Source organism: Fulmarus glacialis, unplaced genomic scaffold, assembly GCF_000690835.1.
Source record: "Fulmarus glacialis isolate BGI_N327 unplaced genomic scaffold, ASM69083v1 scaffold8507, whole genome shotgun sequence".
In the NCBI taxonomy this organism is placed as follows: domain Eukaryota; kingdom Metazoa; phylum Chordata; class Aves; order Procellariiformes; family Procellariidae; genus Fulmarus; species Fulmarus glacialis.
The window spans coordinates 98,870-122,821 of record NW_009221244.1 but is presented as its reverse complement, the minus strand read 5'-3'; the positions used below and the strand labels follow the sequence as shown (position 1 = coordinate 122,821).

Below are 23,952 nucleotides of genomic sequence, written 5' to 3'. Positions count from 1 at the left end.
TCTACATTGCATAGTTGCTGGTACAGATGTTTAAGTTCAATTCTATCCTAAATAGCATCTGTTGTATACAATAGCTTCTTTGGCTATCCAGACTGTAAGAGTGAACTTGGTAGTACAAATACAGCACAATGTGTGTGATATTTTGTCAGTAAACTCAAAACTGTGATCCGGGTACTTGATGGTGTAAAAACAGGACAACTGCGATGAAAACTACAGGATAGTGAAAGAGAGAGTTGGCAGCATCATTCTCTGTAGGTCAGCTGTTCATCTGTTGCTGTAGAGCTGTCAGTGAACTCTGAAAATGCTGTTTTAAGTCACTTTTCTAATACTGAGCCCTTTTAACTGTAACCAGGACGTTTAATTGTTGTTTTAGATACAAGCAGGTCTTCAACTCCAGCCACGTTAGCCTCTGACCCAGCTACTTGTCCCATCATTCCTGGATGTGAAACAACCATTGATATCTCCAAAGGGCGGACTGGTCTTGGTCTGAGCATTGTTGGAGGAGCAGACACTTTGCTGGTTGGTTGGAAAAATATGTGTGTCACTCAAGTGAAATAACAATAATGAAATTAAAATGTCTGATAGAAGAGATTTTTTCTTTATGTGTTCCTGTAGCATTTATAGAAAGATACCAAAGGTACCAGTACGGGGCAGGGGGGGAAAGGAAAAAAAAAAAAAAGAAAAAAGCACTTTTAAAATTGAAAGTACAAATGAACTTCTTAAGTATTTGGTAATTTGTTCATCATACATCTGACTGTTTTGTTTATCACTGGTTAATTATAGTATGAATTTTCAGTTGCTCTTGGTTCAAAGTAGGGGCATGTTCTTTCAACATGCAATTTATTTTTGTTTTATTTATCCACAGGGAGCTATCATTATCCATGAAGTATATGAAGAAGGAGCAGCATCTAAAGATGGGAGACTGTGGGCTGGGGATCAGATATTAGAGGTGTGGTGGTTTCTTTGGTCACTTTTATTGTTATTTGCTAGCTAGGCATCTTCTATTTGTCTGCTGGAAAGTCCTGCACAGTTTATCATTGTATGCTTTCATGGCAGGTGAACGGGATTGACCTTAGGAATGCCACACATGATGAAGCGATAAATGTCCTCCGACAGACTCCCCAAAAAGTTCGTCTCACTGTGTACAGAGATGAGGCCCAGTACAAGGAGGAAGACATGTATGATGTACTCAATATAGAGCTCCAAAAGAAGCCTGGCAAAGGCCTCGGGCTGAGTATTGTTGGGAAAAGGTGTGAATGTACCTGGAGAGTCAATGTCTGGGACTTGCTGGGCATGCTCATGTTTCTGTTAGGGTCTAGTGCTCAGATCCCGTGGGCTTGAAGGCCGTACATGTCATTTTTGTGCCTAAGCTAATTGGCCATTCCTAGAGGAACTAGCCCAGCAGAAAAATGAGACAATGTTCATTGTGTTCCCAACAGCAAGCCATGAAAATGGCCCTCAAACAATACTGTAATGCAAAATTCATGTGTGTATTTGCAGAAATGATACAGGGGTGTTTGTGTCAGACATCGTCAAAGGAGGAATAGCAGATACAGATGGGAGATTGATGCAAGGAGACCAGATATTGACAGTGAATGGAGAAGATGTTCGAAATGCTAACCAGGAGGCTGTTGCAGCTTTGCTAAAGGTATTGGGAAAAGAGAAGGTGGATAAAAGTGAAGAATTGAGATCCAGACTTTTTGAAAGCTTTAGTTTTATTCAAACTGAGTTCAGGCTGTTACTGAGATGTCAGTGAGAATGAGCTGTGGATCCAAATTTAAGCTTCCTGAAGTCTAGAGCATTCAGATTTTGATACTTTGCCTGATGAAAATGGGACTAGTGGTGGTGCAGGGTGCCTTAGGTTTATAGGGCAATAGAAGACCTTTACCTAGAACAACCTAAAACTTAATGCTGTATTTTCTCCAATGAACTGGTAACTTGTTAACTATCTCACATTTTTAGAAAGGTATGCAGAACTGACATTAAATGGTGGAGAATTCATCGGAGTAGTTGTGCCAAAAAGTGATTAGAACATTAATCTTTTTTTTTTTTCCCTGTGTATGTCTAGTGTCACCTTACATCCATTTAATACTATAATGCATTTTCCCATGACCAAAGCATCTAGTATAAGAATTTGCTTTCTCACAAAGATAACTGAAGTAAACTTCTATCTGCAGCTCTTGGAACCAGAATTTCTGTTCTCTATAAATTTTTTGCTTCTGATGTCTTTCCCCTATTTCCGAATCAGAATGAAGTCAGATATACAACATTTCTTGTGGTCTGACAGGAATTCCAGCTGGTCAGCCAGCTTGTCTCTTTTACATCCAGGGTTTTGAGACATTCATGCTGCATGGTAAGAATTCCATGGAGTCAGCATTTTCCAGTGGAAAATTGTTCCACTGGAAATACAGCCACTACTCATAGCTGACTCTTGGATACATAGACACACGATCATGCTTCTTTGCACTCACATTCAAAGGTATATTTTTCCAGGTCTTGAACAGTTCCTTGAACTTTGTTTTTTTTTTCTTTTGGGAGCGGGGCAGGCATTAGAAAGGGAAGGTGGGATACTTTTTCTGTATTTTCAGCATGTGCCCGTAAGTGAGAATGCCAGAACTGGGTCTGTGTTCTGGCAGTGAACTCGTTAATATGCTCTTCTGGGGAATAGTACTTTTCCATTCTTACCTGATACTTTATTTTATCTAAGGATAGTGCATTTCTTCTTCATGTGCTGCACTTTACATATCCTCTAAATGCAAATGCTATTTTATGTGGAAAATTTCTTTCACTTTCGCAAACATTTTGGAGTATCTAGCTGAAGATTCTTAGTTCCCACTTATCATTCATATATTCATGTTTTAAATACTTCATCCCACTCAGTGGTACTTGTAATTAATTGTCTAGCCCTGAGAAATGAGGCTTTTAAAATATCTCATATTATTGTTAATGATCTGTTTTGTTCACGCAGTATGAATGGAGTAAAGCATGATCACTGACAAGTAGGCAGTCACCATTTTTAGTTCAGGTGTCAGTAAGGTGAGAGTAAGGTCTAGGAGTGAATTGTCTTGAATTGCCTGAAACGTATTTTGCTAGAAAATTATTTATAATCTTTGGAAAATCCCAATGTATTTTAAGTAGCATGAGACCACTGGAACGTATTGTCAGGCTGAGAATTCTGCATGTTCTTGCAGTGTTTCTTTTTAAGTATCCCTAAAACATGTGAAAAGCTGGTAATTTTTTCCCCTCATTCGATCTACAGATTTATCAAATGGGAGATTTCAGGAAGAGACAGCTGTAATAAAACTAAATGTGAATTGATTTATTCACAAGTTCAGTTGGAAAGTATTACCTCCCACTTTCACACATTATAACTTTTAAATCTCATTTGTGGGCTTGCATTTTATGTGAGGATGTGGTAATTTTAGGTACATAGATTACTTCCTCAATTTTCCATTATGGATAAGACTTGTCCGTATGGTTTAATATGAGTCAATTCATGCAAGCAGGAAAGAATGGTTTTGCCTGAGCCCTGATCAAGTCTGTCCCAGGACACAGATAAGTCAACATTATTTAAAAAATAAAAAGCAATTTAGTAATAAATCTCTTTTAATGTCACCCCTAAGAGAATAGCAACAAGATATGAGATATGGAAACCCTATTTGAATGGGTATGTCCTGTTGTTGGTTTTTACATATTGGTCTATTTCTTACTGTAAATCTGACAAATACATGAACCTCTCTTAGGGTAATATAGCTAAAACACGATAAATAAAGGGAACTTATGTAGTATTAAGTTCTTTGGATACAGGAGTTCATACTAACAACTTCCCAGTGGAAGAAAGAAGAAAAGGCAAAATGGCAACAGAACTTTGAAATTTCTGTATTTGAATACGTTGCAGATAGGTGGTCTTCTTTTGACACTTCTTGTGTTATTTCGGAAGTCCAGTTTTCTGAATGTTTGTGATAATAGTTTGTGATAATAACTTATCTATGTGTTTCCAAAATTAGCCTAATGTCTTGTTTTCTAAATATTTGATTGCAGGGTGAATTTTCTTCTGAGACATGCATTTTATGCAGACGTGTAAATACTTAATAGTGTAATTAAAAGCTTAAAGAGTAGTGGAAGGATTTTCCAATGTGCGAACAGTCCATATCACCCAGCTTCCTGTTGGGCAGTCAGATGCAGAAAGGTCACTTAAACTACAGATAGATATTTGGAAAACTGCCCAAAATTTCTTTTTGTTGGTTATGTTGGTATGGATCCAAAGCAACAGATAATTTCAAGAGCAGGAGAGAGATGACAAACTACTAGTTTAAATCCCATGTTCTCGGCCATATCAATAGGAATAATGATTAATACTTTGAGATGTTATACTGTTCTTAGTGCCTATTGTACAAATAGTCAATTTCACTATTCCTTGAAAAATGCCATCTTGAAAATATATGTTGACATTACAGTTGAGAAGCCAAACCTACTCCCTGTTAAGTGAAGGGTAACAGAATTAGTCTTCTTGTGTAATTTTCACATCTGTATTGTAATACTGGTTAATCCAAAAAGTACCCTGCTCAGTATTGAGTATCATGGTGTACTTGGTTTGTGTGGCTCTGATCCTGCATGAGCTCTGTCTGCTCAGTGCTCATTGTGGGGTTGTTAGCCTGTTATTTTCCCCTCTGTCCATATTTTTTTCTTCTTCTGCCATTTAATAAGTGACTTAAATATTGTCATAGGCTTTAATGTTGTATACAGAAGAGATGTGTTATAAATGACTGGTTCTTTAGTGTTCATTAGGTACGGTAAGACTAGAGGTTGGAAGAATAAAAACTGGTCCATTCCACTCCGAGAGGAGAACGTCCCAGAGCAGTCAGGTGTGTAACTGTAAAACTGTTTAGTTTGGAAGAAATAAATTGTGGTTAAATAATGAAAGAAAATAAAAAGAATCGGTTTTATGACGACAATGATTTTCCACATACCTGATCCAAGATGAAGAAAAGTAGGAGGTTTTACGTACTTCGCAGCTTTTCGGTAACCTTTTTATATGTTCACTTTAGCATACTGTATCTGTAAAGACATGGTCCAGCCAAAAATGTTTTCCAGAAATGGCTTTGCTATGTGGACTAGTCTGATTTTTATGGCTCCCGCCTGGGAAGCAGAGCGAGCTTTGATTCTCATCGATACCAGAAGCTGGAGTGGACTTCAAACCTCTTTGTTACTTCAGGAGTGCTTGGCATGCAATGGAGTATTGTTTCAGTAAACTTAGTGAATTTCTCCACTCCTTGCATATTCTTATCATAATCTTGGTCATCAGAAGCAGGAAACCTGCACCCTTTCCATCAGGCTTCTTTCAAGTTTATTTATTTTATTGTTGGTCTAATGGTAGAGTGTTACAAACTCACATCAGTTTCTGCATTTGAATGCTGTGGTAGCAGCTCACATCGTGATTCTCTCCAGTAGGAGCTATATTTCTGAAAGTTCACAAGTTACCTTAGAACTTTCTCTGGTTATAAACTGGGTATGCAGATCATAATGTACTGAAGATAAATAATTTTAAGACAAACCATAATTAAAGAGTTTAAAGTGAGCAGGTTAAGACTGGATAATACTAAAATGTTAGGCTCTCTTCAAAACGGGTAATGCCAAACAAGATGAAAACATGCAGGCTCTGGATGGTCTTAATCTGAGTTAACTAAGAAGCAGCTCACAATGTTGAATGTTTTGAAGAGTGTAACATTCAGCAAACTAGTCTCACTGGGAGCCATGTTGTTCCTTTACATTGCCCTGCGGGTATAGTGAAAATCTTTCTGGAAATTGTGCAGGTGAAGCCTGTGAGTGAAGAGCCTAATCTTAGTTTTAGCTGATGGAGTGGGTAAGCATCAGTACACATGAGGATGTATAAAGATCTGTCTTTTGTATTCTGTCCCTGCCTTGATAATCGTGGCTAACTTTTGTACCAGAAGATCTCTGTGAGATGACAGAAGGTGCAAATATAAGGACAGTCTGGCCCTCAGAAACAGTGCTTCACAGCGTTGCATGGGTTTGTAGGCATGCAACCTCTGTTGGTTTAATGATGCTTCAAACAAGGAGCCCTCTAGAGTGACTAAGAAATATATGGAGGTTCACTGTGTCAACTTTAACCAGGCACAGAAAAAGTAAAATACAGCAAAATCCACTGAATACAGTGGGTTACAGTTTTACTTCTATCAACTGGGTGTCTGAAGCTGATCTCTAATCCCAATCTAACTCTGTATTTAGGTCAGTGAAGGAAGTGGCAGTCTCTCATCGTTCAGTTTGCCGGTTTCTGGGTCCAGTGCACCTGAGGTCTTTGAAAGTAGTCTGAAGAAGAATATCAGTAAGGTTTCTTTGGTGCTTTCAGTATTTTGTACATGTGAACTGGTAGCTGAGATCTTTCACTTTTTCTAAAAAGTTGTAATTATGTGCTGTAGGCCTGAAAGTACTTCCGTAGTCATTAAAATGCTGCAGGGGTGGTTATTGTACAGTACATCATATATATCTTCGAATAACTTTTTATAAAAGAAACTAGCAGCTTGTTATACCAACAGTTTAGATGTTGAGAATCTAAGTTGAGCATAATTTTCTATTTAATCTAAATATGTCTTCAGTGAAGCTCTCTCATTCGTGGAAATCCAGGTACTGTATAGTTAAATTATAATAGATGTGGAGTAGCTGTCTCGTGCTCAAATTTAGAACAAGGTTACTTCTGACCGCAGTATTGCTAGCAAATAATAGTTTTTTCTGTTCTATTTGAGCATTCTATTTAGCAGTCTAATTCCAAAAGTTACTTAAATGGAGAGAATGAATTACTTTTTCACCCATTCTAGAGGTATTTCAATATTAATTTAATGACAGCTACTTTCAAAATCTGCTTAAAACATATGTCTGTAATAAACCAGCAGAAAGTTAGACTCATCATAGCGGTTTGGATAACTTTAATGGAAAAGTTTCCTAAAAATGCTACTTTAACTTTTCTTTTTTTAAATTCATTTGACAGCAGCTTCTGAAATACAGGGACTACGAACAGTTTTAATAAAAAAGGTGAGTTACAGCATGAAGTGGTATTTATCAGGATCAGGTTTTTGTAGATTTGTTGTCAATAGGTGTGTTTACAGAAAGGAAGAAGTCTGACCCAGTTAATTATTTTGAAAGACAAATTGATGTGGCAATAGCTAATTAATTTGCCTATCTTTTCAGGTCAAGACTGTATGATCTCCACTGACTGTATTTTTATGTAAAATCAGTGCTATTTATGCGATCACATTTTGTGACCTGTTTCGAAAGCAAAAGGAGGAAGGATTACTAAGAGATAATGGGACCTAGTTTTACTGTTATCAGACTGCGTTAAATGCAGACTCTGTTTTAGTGAAGTCAGGGGAACTGTACTAAAGTTGGAAGCCTATTGGTTTGTATTTCATATGTTTCTTCACACGTATTTTTAATGGGTAGGCTCTTACATGACAGCTGCGAGGTTTTCAACTGTGAAATTCAGTTGACTTCCTTATTTACAGGAGCATGAGATCTGAGTCACAGACTGCTTCTGATTGTCCAAAATACTTATATTTCTTTGACTTTGCCTGGCATCTAGTTTACTTAATTACTTGGATTGTATTTAGCCATTCTCTTTTTACAGTAGAATCTGCAAGTACCAGTTTACAATAGCAGTTTTTGCAGTTAGGTAGTAGGGTGTTGCACAGTAGTGAACAGCTAGTTTTGTTCTTCAACAATAGGACACTAGGGGGAGCATAAAGATTAATTCTAGTCTTCGGGAGGTTCATAATAGGAGATTGATACAGACAATATTAAGGACAAGCAATCCCATCTGTGCAGTTTTCCTTGCCTAGACTTTCTATGCTGACATTAAGGGTCTGACGCTGAATTCTGTATTTAGTTTGGTTAAGATAAAACATACAACTAAGTCAGCAAATTGTCACCTACTGCTGATAGGAAGAAACATATATTGTGCTCTCTGTGCTTTCTCAAAATGATGCAAAGTGTATTAGCTTAAAAAAAGGCTTGAGACATAGGAACTCTGATTTTCATAAATAGGGTCTTTATTTTGAGATAAGCCTACAATTCTCTGTATGTGTTTTTCTTTCCAGAAAAATCTAATCTTTTTTCATGACAATAACAGGGCCCTGCAGATTCACTAGGAGTGAGCATTGCTGGAGGCGTAGGAAGTCCTCTTGGAGATGTTCCTATATTTATTGCCATGATGCATCCGAATGGAGTTGCAGCTCAGACTCAGAAACTCAGAGTAAGTTAATTGTTAAGAAGGTTGTAAAGATTGCATGGGTAATGCACGGTAATTACTCTAGGCAGGCAATAAATTAGCAGTTTAATGGTACAGTCATAAGTGCTTCTGGCTGTGACAAGAATTTTTGCTGTTTGGATTGACAAAATGGTAACTCAGATTGGTATCATGGTAAAAGGTAATTGCTTGAAGATACTAACTTTGGGAAGGAAGTCCTAAAGCAATCTTGGATCACAGAGGTAGTCAGTTTGTGAAAACTAAAAGTAGAGAGAGTGATTCAGATTGATGGATTCTGTAAGTGAGCTCCACTGATGAGTGTGGTGGTCATTCGTGCAACTGTATGTACGCAGTCTGTTTTATCTCTCATGTTTTCTGTGCTTAACTGTCTTAGGATAGAGATAGTACTTTTTAGGTTCTAATTTGAAGGGGCAGGTCTTACCTGAGACAGCACTTACATGCGTACTGTATCCAATCTGTAGCAGAGGTGGTTGAATTTGACTCATGCTCCTTGGAAAATGGGCAGTGTTATTTCAGGATGAATTCAAACATACAATCTCTGATGATAATTTACTACTTCAGTCTGTTTATCCTCAGGTGACATGCAAAATGCACCTTTTTTTTTTTTTCTCATGCTGTATATTTCTAGAGTATTAGGATCAATTCCGTAAAGCATCATTACTTTTTTACATTGAATACACTAAACCAGTGTAGTTTCCTAACTGTGATGTTGAATTTTCTACCTTTGTATTGGGTCATTATGTAGTTCAAAGACGATCTGCCTTTGACAAAAAATGTACTGTGAACAGTTGCTAATTTCTCTCTTCCTGCCCTGTATCACTGATAAAATCTGGCTAAATGCAAATACACAGATCTGCTATTGCTGAAAGAAAGTGACAAATACATCTATGTAACTGAACTTACTGCTAGTTAGATTTTCTACATATTCTTCTGCAGGTTGGGGACAGGATTGTTAGCATCTGTGGAACATCTACTGAGGGCATGACTCACTCCCAAGCTGTTAGTCTCTTAAAAAATGCTTCAGGCACTATTGAGTTGCAGGTAAAAAATCTTCAGTGACATTTGAAATATTTTCTGAATACTATTTTGCCAGCTGCTACAATAAATTATTTTAGTGTCAGCATTCTCATTGTACTGGTTTATGAACTCTGTTCCTAGGTTGTAGCTGGAGGAGAAGTAAGTGTCATAACTGGTCAGCAGCAGGATCCACCTACGTCCAATCTTTCATTTGTGGGACTAACTTCAACCAGCATTTTTCAGGATGATTTAGGGTCAGTAACTGTAAAATATACAACCTCTGTAGCCTGTTATTTTAGGTGGAACTCAATCTAAAATACTTTAAATTCTAGGAAGTAATGGATGAACTGTTTGACTTAATCGGGACATAAGCATTTGGTATACGTAAGACCTGTAGGCCATAGGTTCTCTTCTGCATTTTTCACGATGTGGTTTGCTGTGCTGCTTTATTTTGCCCTTCTGTACAGATACGGTGTGATTTGATTTCTTCTCTGTAAATACAGCATCCTTTGTTTCACTGAGCCTTGGCAGCTGAGATTAACTGATACACCCAAAATGTTTTTTCTCAGACTTAAATAGCGAGGCCCTTTCCACAGTGGTACCTGTGTTCCCATAATGTGCTTTCTAGCACTGGGCTATCAGGAGCATCGAACTTTTCTGGCATACAAGGTATACTGCTTCTGGTAGACTGCAAGGTACAGCTATGTAAACAAGTTTTGCCTCAAACTCTGACATAAATCTGAGGCGTTTTTCTTCTAGGAATGGGGAAAGAGAGAATGGGGTTCTTTAGCCACACAAATCTACTTCGAAAGATAGAACTTCAAAATTTCTTAAAATGTATGTGGGGAAATATACCTATAAATGGTCTGTATAAATGCATACATACAAATACACAGTCATATGTTAGAGGAGGAGAGAAGCAATTAAACCTTACAACATAAACTATTGGGACTAATGTTAGACCTTTTTTAGGAGGTGTAATGCGTTACAGGATTTGTAAAGTAAGTGTTTGTTACAGAAATTTGAGGTATTGCATGGTATTGCATCTCTGCTTCGCTAGTAAGCACTGTTAGTGGGATGTTGCAGCCGTACCTATGCCCTAAGCTGGGTGGAAGAGGTGTTTGAAATAGCTACCTTTAAGTAATACCGACGGCATTAGACAGTTACAGTGTTTTACATTAACTAAAATAGCCGGTTCATTATAATAAAAGCATTTATAGTTATAGCGGAAAGGGAAATATATTGCTTAGCTTGAAAGGAAAAATTTTTTTTGTTGAATATTCTACATGTTAAATCATAAGTTCAGACAACATCGCAATACTCTTTTTCCTTTTCTTAGACCTCCTCAGTACAAGACCATTACTCTGGATAGAGGACCAGATGGCCTAGGCTTTAGTATTGTGGGCGGTTATGGCAGTCCCCATGGGGACTTACCCATTTATGTGAAGACGGTGTTTGCAAAGGTAAGTGTAAATTTGTTCAGTCAATCCATTTATTAGTTAGTTCACAGCAGCTACTATCTTAAATCATGGCCTAAGCTTGAAGCCAAAGGATTGTTACAGTTTCTTACAGCTTTTCTGCCTTAGTGTAAGTGCTGGTCAAAATGTGTTTGCAGCATTTGAAGGTTATAGCCTTAGGAAGATTCCGAATTTCCAAATGCATGTGACTCTGCATATGGCAGAGTGTCTTCTTCAACTCTCAAAACTGGAATTGTGCACATACTTAGAAAAACAGCCCCCTTGCCTTATGTTTAGAGTGTATTTTCTTCAGGTAGTAGAAGGGACTCTTTTATTTATTTTGACTGAGAGCCTGAAAGGGAGACCAAGATAAAGTAATTGAACTCAGTCTGGACCTTTGGAGAAGTTCAGGTACTGACCTGGATTTGATAGTTTGGACTGTCCTAGGAGACAGCTCTGAGTCAGAAAAAACTGAAATCAAGAATCCCAAACTTTTATGGTAAATCCAAGTACAGAGCTGGGTTTTGATTACTGAATCTCTTAGACCAGTTGCTGAAAACTTCTTCAGGTCTTGAAAATCTTACTTCTATGATAGTAGAGCTTAGATGTTGTACTAGCTGGACAAACAGTGTTAAGGGAATATAAAAATCCTGTAGATCCAATTTCTCGATGTTGTGAAACTTAGACAGGGCAGGGCATACTGCAGTAGTAGCCAGCTGTACTACAATTGACTGTAGTTGAATCATTGAAAATCAAAGTTTTAAGGGGTTTTGTGCACTGAACCCATCTTTTTCAGACCATAAGGACAGTGTGGCAGGGAGAAAAAGAAGTGCAATGAGTCTGCAGTAACGTGTTGTGTCGTTTCAGGGTGCAGCAGCAGAAGATGGACGCCTGAAGAGGGGGGATCAAATAATTGCTGTGAATGGGCAGAGTTTAGAAGGGGTGACCCATGAGGAAGCGGTTGCTATTCTGAAAAGGACAAAAGGAACAGTCACTTTGACTGTTTTGTCGTGAACAGGCTGCCCAAAGGGATAGGGTCAATAACACTATATTATTTACATTCCGCATAGCAAAGAGAATGGAAATGTTTATATAGCCTTCTTGCTCTTTCAGCTTCACAGGACTCTGTTACAACACTGAAGAAAGATAACATTTAACCATACTTTTTGTGTACAATAGAAGTGTTTCACTCACTGTCAAACCACTGGGATGGAGTTATGTCAACTGTGGAAAGACGTGGATATTTTTCCTACTAGTATTATAACGAATGCTTGTAAGCCACCAAAAAAAACCCAGGAATGCTTGCGTTAATAACCACACAACAAAACTGGAATGTTTTGCTAAGAGGCTTTGATACTTGAAATATGTTGGAAAAATTCTAAAGTCACCAAGTCAACAATAGGCATGGGCATCAGTAGTCAGAAAACAGAAATAAGGTTATTGAAGAATGAAAGTATTAACAAAATAGGGAATTTTGGGAAAAGAAGGTAAAATATGTAATCTGGAGGCAGATGATTAATGGACTTAGATAGTTATTTGTATTATTTCACAATGCCAAGTAGAAGGAGCTGGGAGGATGACTTGAGTTGGTATTTTTGCCTGTCTGTTTTGTGTTTAAATATCCTAAGTCATGGACAAAAAAGAAAACTGTGTTTTAGTTTTGCTTAGGTTTGAGGGTTTGGGTTTTCTTTTTTGAGGCAGGGGTATGTGTGTGTTTGTTTTGAAAGGAGAGGACTTGTGCTCAGGGCTAAAAAATCCATTTGCTAGTGGAAACTACTCCTGGTGAATGAGAGTGCCCACCAACTGCAATATTAGAAGAAGCAGACTTTTCTTTTATAATAGTAGTGTTTTCTAGCCTATGTGGGTGTGAAAGCAATCTTCCCAGTATGAAATGTGTGTAAGTGAAGGTTGTCCTCTTCCAAGGTGCAAGATTAACTACAGGCTCAGTGCAGACGTTTCTATGAGCTGCTTGACTCAGAGCCGCGAACAAACTGCTCAGGACAGGTTTACTTAGCTGCAGACAGAGACTTGTAGATATTTGTTAAGCCGTGGTGGAAGAAGTTGATGTTACGGTGTTGCTGCTGTTACCAGTAGCAGCAAAGGTAGTGTCCTCCTTGGACTGAGGAGGCCTAAAACCGGTTCAGGGTGGGTAAAATGCTGCAAATCCCTCCCAGTGGAGGTGAGTAGTAAGACAGCAGTGAAGGTCTTTCTGCATCAGCATTAAGCAGAAGAGGAGATTTGAGGGCCACAAATACAAGTGTCTAGTAAGTACGATGCAACTGTGGAGCTGTTATTTGGGCAGCAATGTGATTAATAGATTTATCAACATCCTCAGCTTCCTAAGTTGGGATCCTCACTAAAACTTTATCTGAAAATGGCACTCACTGAAACCCTTAGCTGATTGTAGCCTGCCTTTGCCTCTGTTCCTTCAAACTGGCTCTTAGGAATCTGGCAGATAAAGCACACTTTGCCCATGATTTAACTTCCTGCAGAAAAATTTCACCAAGTCTTTTGAGGGAGAAGGATACCTAGCTAATTAGCATGCTAATTAGCAGCAAGACCCTTTGGTTAATTAGCAAAAAAAATTGTAGCAAGAAGGCCACCACATCAGTTGTCATTTAAGAGAAATCTGAACTGAAAATGCAGGCAATGGTCAAGCCATTATGAGGGGAAGATACGAAATACTAGCATTTGTTTTAGTGGGACACAAAAACAGTATTAGAAATGTCTGTGAAATAGTATTAACAAATTGATAGCTAAGTCTAAGTGAATTAATTTAAAAAAACCACTCTCTTTGTCTCTTTAACTATTCTAGAAGTTACACTGTGATAGGCTAAGATGAAAGAAAACATATGGTACCATTACTGGATGCTGTTGTTATTGAATTGCTCTTCTATACTTATTCCTTGGTTAGAGTGAGAAACGCCTACATTAGAGTACGTTAAGTCACTTTAAATAGTGACTATATTTGTAACAGAAGTAGTGTACAGGTATTTTGTTACTGCTGTTATGTCTAAATGGAAGATTTAAGTGAATAAATTCCAAACTGTCATGATGAAGAAATAAAGTTGCAGGTGTGTTTCTGGTTGCTTTACAATGGCATGCTTGCATTGTTCATGCTGTTGTGAAAGATTAATTCAAAAAAATTTAAATTAATAGCAAAAAAAAATTGCATTACTCTTTACGTGAACCTTAAAGCATCTGCTAAAAATTGCTTTATTTGGATTTTAAGATTTAATCTTCAGTTGCAAACTCATAGCAAATCCATGAGACCAGATACCAAAACTATCTAGGAATTAATATGAAGCTGCCTTGCTTTTTTGAAACAGACAGCATTAATCATTGTTCAGTCTGTTTAAAAAGCATTTCTTCAGGCATGGAACTTGCCATGAGGGATCAAAACAGTGACCCATGAAGCCTGGGACTTTGCTTTTAGCTGTGACCCACACTGCTGCTTCAGAGCACAGGATCTCCCCCAAGCTCCATGCCAGGAAAGCTGTTGCATGACCACTGCTTAGTGGCTGCCATGCACTGGACCTTGAGGTGTAATAAACTTTGCAGACTTAGGGTGTTTGGTTTTCTTTGTCATTCGATATTCAATGCAACTTTCATATCACAGGGGTTAGTCCTGTAAGGTGCTAGGTACTATGGCCCCAGTTCTACCAAGTCTTCGGGTTTTGGTTAAATTTTTTCCATGTGACTGTAATAACTATGGGACTTGACAGAGTTAGAGCTGAAGGTCCTGGCATCTTAAAGGCTCCAGCCCACTGTCTGTTCAGATACCCAGTCCTTTCTTTTAACTCTGCTTACCTCTCATCTATTCAATGCTAGTTATCTTAGAGTGGTATTAATGAAAGAGACTGTCACTTTTTGTAAGTTTTTGTGGGTCTGGACAGAGGACAGCCAGCTCATGGGAAGGTACATATTTCATTCCTTGGCAGTGAGCAGGTATCATTGCATGGCTGCTTTCCTGTTCATTCCTCTCCTGGATTTTATTTCTGGGTTAGGTTTCTGGAAGCAATGGTATTGGTAATTCTCAGTTGGGAGAGTGGGTGGAATTTAGTGGCCGTTGAGGATCCCCTTCCCTTCACCCTATCTGGCTTCTTTTTAAAAGAAAAAAAGAAGCTGTATATTCTGTAGACGTAGACATGGACTTGCCTAAAAAACCTAAAAGAAGAAAAAAGTTGTTGTCTTTGTTCTTAAGTGGCAAAAAGATGTTTTGTTTTACTGACAGAGACCTGCAAGTAATGTGGAGTAACTTAGTACTTCTAATAGTGTTTTGCAAAGAAAGCTTTATCTCAGAGTGAGAGTGACATTGGAAAGAGGCTGATAATGGTTTCCCACACACACCTTTTTCTTGCTTTTTAAAAAACAAATTCTTCAAAGCATCTAAAATATTCATGTGTAGGGAGCACTTCTGTCTTAGGCACCACTTGAAACTACTAAGAATAGATAAAAATTTTCACTTCCTTTACAAATGCTATTAAAACTGTGCACATTAGCACATTGTTGTCCTTAGCACTTTCAACACCTGCAGTGTATACACAAGCTGTTTTTTTTTCTTTCTGAATTGGAATTGTGCATTTTCCTCAACAGCTGTCTAGATCCTGATTTTAATGCATGTTAGTTCATAGCCACTGTTGCAGGGTTATGTGTTAGCTTGTGAAGTTGTGCCACCGATACTCGGGAAGATGCTAACAGTGTCAGGTTAGACTGATACATTTCACACACTTTAGAACAGTATACCTGCTAATAGAAGATGATGCCTAAGTAGATTGAGGTTCCTAACTTTTTGCCATATGTTTTCGTTCTCCTGTGGTAAAATCTTCTACAGTATTATTGAACTTTCTACCCCCATTGAAAATGATCATGTGAAATGGGCAGAGAAAAATAGATGTTGCTTCTCTTATTTCACTAGAAAGAAGAGGAGAACAATTTCTGATAAACTACTAATCCTGAAAGCTGCGTACATCTCAGTTGAAAAGAACAGAATTACCCACTACATTATTAATTTTTAACTGAAGATTTTTTATTAAGTTGCAGCAGCAAATTGTTTTTAGAAAGTGAACCAAGCAGGCTTTCACTTAGTCTTTCTCATGAAACTGCTTTCTGATCAGTCCCTTTTTTTGATCTTCAGATGGGTAGTTTAAATACATAACTTTCCTTTTATGTAATAAAAAAGAAGTGTTTGAATCACGTACAATAAATCTTATCTGTGTTCTTAGCTGAGAGCGCTACGCTGGATATTTTAGGTGCTTGCAGTTAGATGTCGAGTTTACCCATAGACAGACACATGAAAGGTTTTTGTCTAAGATGGGAGGCTTCGAAGTTGTCAGCATTTGTTAATGTTTTCTGGTATTTCAGTCTTTGGTAGTTTATTAGTTAAGATTACACTTCGTTAAGTGTAGTTCAGTTTAGTTGGCACACTTTGAGCAAGGTAGACATTGTAGCTAAAAGGGAGTGAATGTTCTTCATGAGTATTTCTATGGGATGTTGGGGTACCTTTTTGAGACTCTTGGTACTGGTCAACAACAGAGTGTCACAGTTTGGTGTGTTTTCATAGCATTTATTTATGCTCCTCACTGTTCATAGCCACAGAAGAGTGCACGATACCAGGACTGGGAGGACTGAGACCCCAAGGTACATTTCGAGATTTATCAGGTTTCCACTACTGTGCAGAAGATGGAGATGAGGGAGGCTGAGTTTCTTGTTGGGCACCTAACATGAGCACTTAGGCGTGCATTAAAGGCCTTTGCAGGCTGTAACTTTCAAGTACCTTCTCATCGCAGGGATGCCATAGCCACCACATCCAACACTTCAGAGTTTCACATTATTGAGGATTTTACAAAAAGCAATGGGAGCGGCACCTTGGGTAATTAATAGGAAATGAGTTATTTTCTGTTTTGGGAGAATCTTTGACTGAAATTGTCAAAGACATACACGTTTTGGCTTGAAAAAATGTATTCACTACTCAGTGTTAAATGTGAATATATCTGATGGGAGTAGACAGGTCAGTGTTGCCGATGAGTTATATATACATTGATATAATCCTAATGGTTAAAGCAGCAAATGCTCACTGGAAAGTTCTGTTAGTCACAGGAACCACTGAGGACAGATGATAATAAAGATTGTCATATGGGGAAATCATTAACCTTTGTTACTGTCACCAAGACTAGAAGATGGTTAGAAGTAATAGTGTTCATATTTTTGTCATGCTTTTTTAGTAAGTCCACACCAACTGTTTTTCCCAGATCTTACACATTTTCCCAAATGTGAAGTGCCTGAAAATTGCTAATAAGGTGTTATTCTTCTGATATTCTTGGAATGAAAAAAATGACTCGGTCATTGTTTCAGGTGTGTCATTTTTCTTGGTTTTGATGAATATATACAAATACAGGTAGTGAAGGAAAATGTCACTCTTAGTGTTAGAATTGTCTTGGGGAATCCAAGCAACTCCAAACCTAGTGTCCAGGCTGGAGACTTCATTTCTAGTAGTTGGGGATTTAAACAGGACAAGTGACACAGTGTAGTAAACTAGTGTTGTTTCATGGTGATCTTAAACGCTGGATAATACCAGCTGTGTCTGCAGCTTCTTCTTTTTGCGTACACCTAGATGGTTCACTGCTTGAATTCCCATGTCCTGGAAAAGTTCCTGTAGAGAGAAGGCTTAGGCTCCACCATTTCTCTTGCAACTCGTGCTTTAATGGAAAATAAGGTCCAGCAGCATTTTGGAAGAATAACTGTAGGTTTCTGTCTGTATGAGAAATTCTGAGTTTTAGGTCCCAGGTGGACAAAAGCTCTGATGCTGTTCTGACAGACTTGCTCTCTGAGAGGTGTGGTGGTTAGGAACCCACCCCTGGGCGTAGCAGGCTCCAGAGTACTCCCTGATGGGATTGATGCGTACTCTATCTCCTCGGTCAGCATACAGGTGTGTACTACAAAACTGACAAACTTCACTTGCAGTCCTAGAAGTCAGGGGTTTGTTGGTTGGTTGGTTCGCTGCGGTTTTTTTTTTTAAGATCTAGCCTTGAATATCTTGGCTTTAATTTAAAGATTATGCAGAGGACTTGAATTTGTTCTACCTTTATCTCCAGTTCTATCATATACTTCCCTTTTCAAGCATATACATAAGGAGGAGTAATCCACTCAAATTTATTGTTAATGTACAGAGGCTGTTCTAACCAAATATGCATGTTAATTACTTCACAAAAATGTTTGCGGACACAGTTTCCTGGTGAGGCTTTTACAGCTCCTTTCACAACACTGAACGACAGCTGTGATTGCCCTTGTGTTAAATTGAATGGCTAACAAAGCCTGTGCAGTAAGTATAAATCTGTCCTGGCCGGAAAGTGAATTGCTCACGACAAGGTGGGAACCTCCTGGACTGAGATGAACTTCCTGTTACGACTAAGCACACTCTCTTTTCAGTCTGTGCCTTATCTACCTAGGAACAACTTGGCTATTGTTCATGTCAAATGGCAGCTGACCGTCAGAATTCTGTGCATGTAGTCTCTTGCCCTCTGGAAAAAGGCCGTTACTTTTCCTGTTGCAGTCACTAGAGCTGGAAGAAAAAAATACAACTGGACCTTTGTCTTTAAGTGCAGATTTACAGAATATTAGCATTTAGTACAAGTAACTCATTAACAGTTTACTCTTTGCTATCATGTGGCATGCTCTTCTTTCCACCTTAAGAAATCAGAGACTTTTCAAAGCTATTTTGCCAGCAGCCAAACCATTCCTGTCTGCACTTCCCCCGCTCCATTTCTTTTGATTTGTGTGTGTTGGGGGGGTGTTATGTGTGAGGGGAGGATGTAAAAGTCTGTGTGTGTGTGTGTGTGTATGCATTCGCGCGTGTATATAGACATATATATGTGCAGTTTGGGGAGTAGTACTGTGTAAGTGCTAATTATTAACCTGCAGATATTTTCTTCCAGGCATGGTTTTTTTTCCACAGAAGAAATTATAATAGGCACTCTAACGCTTTTTTTATCCATAGGTCTCAAAGGATTTTCAAATATTTACTCCCTTTTTTATGTATTTTAATGTCAGGAAAAACTGCAGCAGAGGGATTATCTGTTTATTCTCCATTAGATTGTGATTATCGTGATTCCTAATGAACCTTTTTCTAATGTGAGTGTACATCTTTGCTATTAGCCTGGTACGTGTAAGAATGGAGTACATTCCAGTTTGGGCTTTCAGGGCAATGAAATCCTATTTGAAGTTGAGAAATGTTTGCATCTGGGATACTGATGCAGTGTGTGCGGGACTAAGAACACCTCATGAAGCATGAATACACTTCAGACTTCCTCACTGCTAAAAGCTTTTTATTTAGGCCCATGTCAAAGATCTCACGTTCATAGGACTGCTCCTTTTATATATAGGAACTGTACTGAGTTTTACTCCCTTGATAGTTCGAACTCATGTACCTGTATATATTACTGACACTCGGACTTGAGCTTAAACCTTAAATCTGTTGGCCAAGCTAGCAAACCTCTCTGACCAAGCCCAAAAGTGGCAACCCTGAATTAGATTGGTTTCCTTCTCAATGTCAAGGAGAAGATGAACCAAGAAAAAATCTCAGGCCACAAGCAGCAAGGAGACAAAGGTATTTGCTGGTGCCTGGCAGCGTGTTTGCTTTTCTCTGTAGTGAAAGGTGTCTGGAACTGCCCTACTCTGAACTTCCAGTTCAAAAGTGAATGGGAGCAGTAGAGGGGAAGCGCTCACCTATTTAGGCACAAATAGGCCTGGAGGTGTGGCCACCAGCAATCAAGATAGCACTGCCTGCATGAGTGTTTCTTTGGTATTTCAAGACAAAAAAAAGTGTTTATGCAGTCAACTGCTGGTTTCAGCTTGGGCACTTAGCCTGGGAGCTTGGGGGTGCTGAAGCTTTGTGAGAGAGGCGCTTTGTGTATAGTACGCAGTCCCACACGTACACCTTCAAGTCAGACTAGCCATGGAAGAGGGACCTAGATTTGTCCACAGAGGCTGACTTTTGTGTAGCTGCATTTCTAGCATTGATCATTTTCAGTACTAGCCGCTAGATAGCACTAGAGAATCAAGGTAAGTCTAAAACAGCGTGGGATGCAAAGATTTAAATGCACTCGAGCACTCCAAAACTAACAACCACTGGAGTCTGTGGTTGGTGTTCAGCTCTGATCAGCAGCCTAATGGAAATTGTTCAATCAGGAGAAAGTTATTTTAACTTCTGCTGTATTTAGAATGTCTACACTGATGTAACCATAGAAGTAGCATGAACAGTTACCCTACTCCAGCCCTCTTTTTAATACCTTTGATCTTTATTCAAGGCCACAAGCTTCAACAAAATGTGCATTACATCCAAAACGTTTCATATTGGCCGTCACAAAATGAACACTTTAAAATTGAAGTAAAAATACACCTCCCAAACTACCCATAGGGATACATGCTTTCCAAAATTATGCCTCCAAAAACATATCCTCGACGGAATTCATTTGCAGAGAGGGTAAAAAGTTGTCTGTGCCTGTCATTTTCTGGAAGTTTATTCTATCCCTTGGAAAATTATTTGGCATTTTTAGCTTTCCAAGAAGAATTTAAGGTAATGAAGAAATCATTACTGACTGTCTCTGTGAGAAGCCAAGAACTGATGTTTTTAATCTGCTGTGAAAAGCAATAAAGGTACAACTTCTGCTTGCTTACTCATAGCTTTTCAAGAAGCCCTGTATTACATTTTTTCTAAGGGGTTGGGAAACACAAAAAGGTCATAAGAAAATGGCATGGGTTACTGCCTGCTTGTGCTGTGCATTTTCATAGGTTTTGCACTCCTCTTGCAAACCATGCACGTAAGTACTTTTGATCTGCACATCCATAAACAGTTTTTCTGGCAGTCCTGAGGAATATACACAGGTATGCATGGTGCCGTGCAAAGTAAGAAACTTGGTAATCTCCTCTGAAAACTGCATTCCTGACTTTGGTTTCAAAATACTGTGTAGGTGACCACAAATTCTTCTTTTATTTATTAACAGGGTTTGTATACCCAAATGCTACATCCTACTTTGATAACATGTCTCAAGAGTTTTTGGTAAGGATCTAAAATTTGAAGTTTGAAGATCTTGAAGATCCTAGAGTAATGTCTCCTAAATGCTTGTCTCGAAGGACAGATTCATAATCAGCTCAGGGCATCTGGCTCTTGTGTCTTGCTTCTAAAGTACATTAAACAGATTCATATCAAAATATGCACCTGTACTGCAGCTTATTTGCTATAGGCATGCTTCATCTTAGGTATGGGGACTTCAAGGACCGCAGTCTTGGCTGTTGCTGAATGAAGCTCGCAGGAACTCCCAGCAGCCTGGACTGATCCATGTGTGAACTCTTTTGGGCCGTAGGCTGTTTCTTGCAGAAATGGCAGCCTGTTATCAAGAGATGCATGGGCTATCTCTGAGGCTTGCTTACACATACAGTACATCCAGAATATCATTACCTACCAGCCTTCTATAAGAATTCGCCTTTTCCCATCAGTATGTGAGAGGCATATGTTTAAAGAAGATAAGGGATTTAACAGCACTGAAGGTTGATCATCTCTTTCTCCACAATTTAAATGAAGATTTTGCAGCCCTCCTTTTCCTTTCCACACCAGTCCCTCAGCTGCAGCTTGGAGGACTGACCTTTCTCAGCGATAAGAGTCAATTATTTGAACATAGAGCTGAGTAAGGTTTGTCAATCACACTTCCAGCCTGCTTCAGGCATCCTTTACTAGTGGACAGCTACCTGCAGTTGGCAGGCTGGCAAAGCAGTTACCTACAGGACTGGAAGGTGAACTAGCGTTATAGTGCAGCTAAAGCAAGATTAGTGACTGACATTGTACCACAAATCTTTCCAGCCTCTTTTTGGCCTTATTTATTTATTGCACATATAAAACTATACTAAGCATGTCCAGATTACTACTATACTTCATCCTCAAATGCAGCAGATTTTACTGAGTTTGTTCTGTGATTTGTTTCACTCCAAGTGTCAGTGGCAGGGAAGCTGTTTTTGTAAATGCCTTGAAAACAAGTTCCAGCAAAACTGATCTTTATCAGATCCCGTTTAAAAGGCTGCACATACTGAATAGTGAAACAGGCCAGTTAAATTTTAATCTGGGTTACATAAAAGATTGTTCTCAAAGTGGCACATATTGACATTGTTCTCACACCCATTAACTTGCAGCTGGAAATGAAAAGGCCAAGAGAGATGTAAAAGCTCTGTGTGTGTATGTGCGCATGTGTGTATAAACAACTTCTAGGCAGGTTATGGCAGAATGACAGAAACCTTTCTGCAGCATCTTGGCTGTTTGGTGTTTTGTTTTTTCCTCGTGGGGTGGGGGGATAGTGCCTTGCAGACTAAGAGTTGTGTAATTCAACAGCTCTTTTGGGGGAAGAGTCCTTGTTTTGGGGACCTGCTGTCAATGCACTGAGGATCTTTTTCATGTAAGTTTAGAGGAGTAGTGAGGTTGTGCCCAGAAGCCCACGTATGGCCTCAGCTGGGAAGATTCCTAAGTAAAGGCAAAGGGATACAACACATACATTCAGGCAAAAGACAGAATGCATTTAGCTTATTACAGGTGGTAAAATTTAGTTGAGTTGCACATGTATGATTCTAGCCAGTTGTTTTTAAAAGTGCTGTTGCATGCTGTCCTTTGTGAAGGACCTGCAGTTACTGCAAGAGGAGAAGCAGGTAAAGACACACGTGCCTAGATAAACCAGACTACCACTCCTGAGAGCTGTAGGATTGCACTGGTGAAGCCTAGGAAAAAGGAGAAGACAGTCTGGTGAAACTTGAAGCAAGTGTTTTTCCAAGGAAGTAACCTCTGATTTTTAATACTCATTTTAAAGTATTTGCAAGATTTCTCGTCTCATTAACTTTATTTTAAAAGGACATGAAGTTTTTGTAGGGAGTTAAGAACAGTTTTCTTCTGTGTTGGAAAGTCACACTTTAGGATATTTTAAGGTCTAAGAACAAGTAAGTTCTATAGTGTGCCAAACTCAAAGGTCATTTACATACCTGTAATGCCTATTAATCTACATCAGAGACCTTTCATATTTACACCTGTGTACCTCAGATGATAAAATGGCCCAAGGCATTTGGTTCCCCTTTTGGTTTCAAATGCTGTTCCATTAGCATTGGGTATGACTTCACTGCCAGGCAGGACTGCTTCTTAAATCGCCATGGGGAAATTTTTCCTTGATTCACTTTTTGCCATGGGAATTAACTATTAATCAAAATCCCAGGAACACTGCTGTAGCTAAAAGTTTAGTCAAGCAGGTTGCAATGGCCAGCTGCTGGGTGAAGTGGTAAAGCCAGGTGAGCATGATACAACGTGCAAGCATCAGAAGCAACAAAATACAAAACAACCTCAAGAGCTGGAGGGCCAAACTTATTTTCCTTAAGCTATTTGCTGCTGAGTCTTTGGGAAGTCACACATCCTCCTTGTTAATTGTATTCAACCCCCAAAGACAGCTAAGGCTGTCTTTGAGGTGGTGTCTTCAATGCAGCGAAGTCTCAAAATGATGGGTAACACAGTCTTCATCTGTGAGGAAGGATCGGAGCAGGGAAGAAAGGTCAGAAATAGGGAGATGGCCCTCCATTTTGTCACAAAAGCTGTGCCTTTTATTAAAGCTTGAGCTAGGCTCAAGCCCTCGCCCAGGAAATCCAACCACACAATAAAATAATACAGTTTGTTGACCAAAACCAATTGTTGAACCACACTTCACACATTTTAGTAGTGATGATTAAACCCGACTTCCTCTCCACTGTGGATGTGGTCTTAAACTTGCTTGCACCAAAATTGTGTGGGTAATTGCTTGTGTACGCTGCCCAGCATTATTTAATTAGGAAAATGTGCTTGGCAGGAGGGAGGTGGAAGCTGGGAAAGACAGAATCCTTGTCAGCAACCCATATGGTTCCCACAAAAGCAGGGTGAAAGTCTGTGAAAGACAGATGGTAAAACACTGTGTAAGTGGTGGTATGTGTGGTTGCTGACAGAGAGTGAGGATGACCAAAGGTATCTGACTGAAAACTTCAGGAGCCACATGCTAGGCTATCCTGTCCCAGGAGAGGTGCAGGAAGGCCTGACATTGCCTTTCTGGTGCTCTATAACCACCCTTCTAGTGCTTACAGTGCACCTGAGTAAGGCATGACTCAGAGAGGTCGAGAAATTTCCTGCCTAGGTAGTCTGGGAAAATT

General features: G+C 39.0%; 1 protein-coding gene across 1 annotated transcript in view; it reads left to right on the top strand.

The window, feature by feature from the left end:
* Positions 1–12,066, top strand: part of MPDZ (multiple PDZ domain protein) — a 76,171-nt gene extending 64,105 nt beyond the window's left edge. Inside the window, exons 33-43 of the mRNA XM_009581028.1 lie at positions 374–519; positions 866–949; positions 1,057–1,250; positions 1,501–1,648; positions 6,250–6,346; positions 7,007–7,050; positions 8,144–8,266; positions 9,218–9,322; positions 9,440–9,552; positions 10,638–10,761; positions 11,623–12,066. Coding sequence (XP_009579323.1) covers positions 374–519; positions 866–949; positions 1,057–1,250; positions 1,501–1,648; positions 6,250–6,346; positions 7,007–7,050; positions 8,144–8,266; positions 9,218–9,322; positions 9,440–9,552; positions 10,638–10,761; positions 11,623–11,769 — 1,325 coding nt within the window. The 3' untranslated portion in view covers positions 11,770–12,066. The remainder of the gene's footprint in view (positions 1–373; positions 520–865; positions 950–1,056; positions 1,251–1,500; positions 1,649–6,249; positions 6,347–7,006; positions 7,051–8,143; positions 8,267–9,217; positions 9,323–9,439; positions 9,553–10,637; positions 10,762–11,622) is intronic.
* Positions 12,067–23,952: the final 11,886 nt, after the last annotated feature.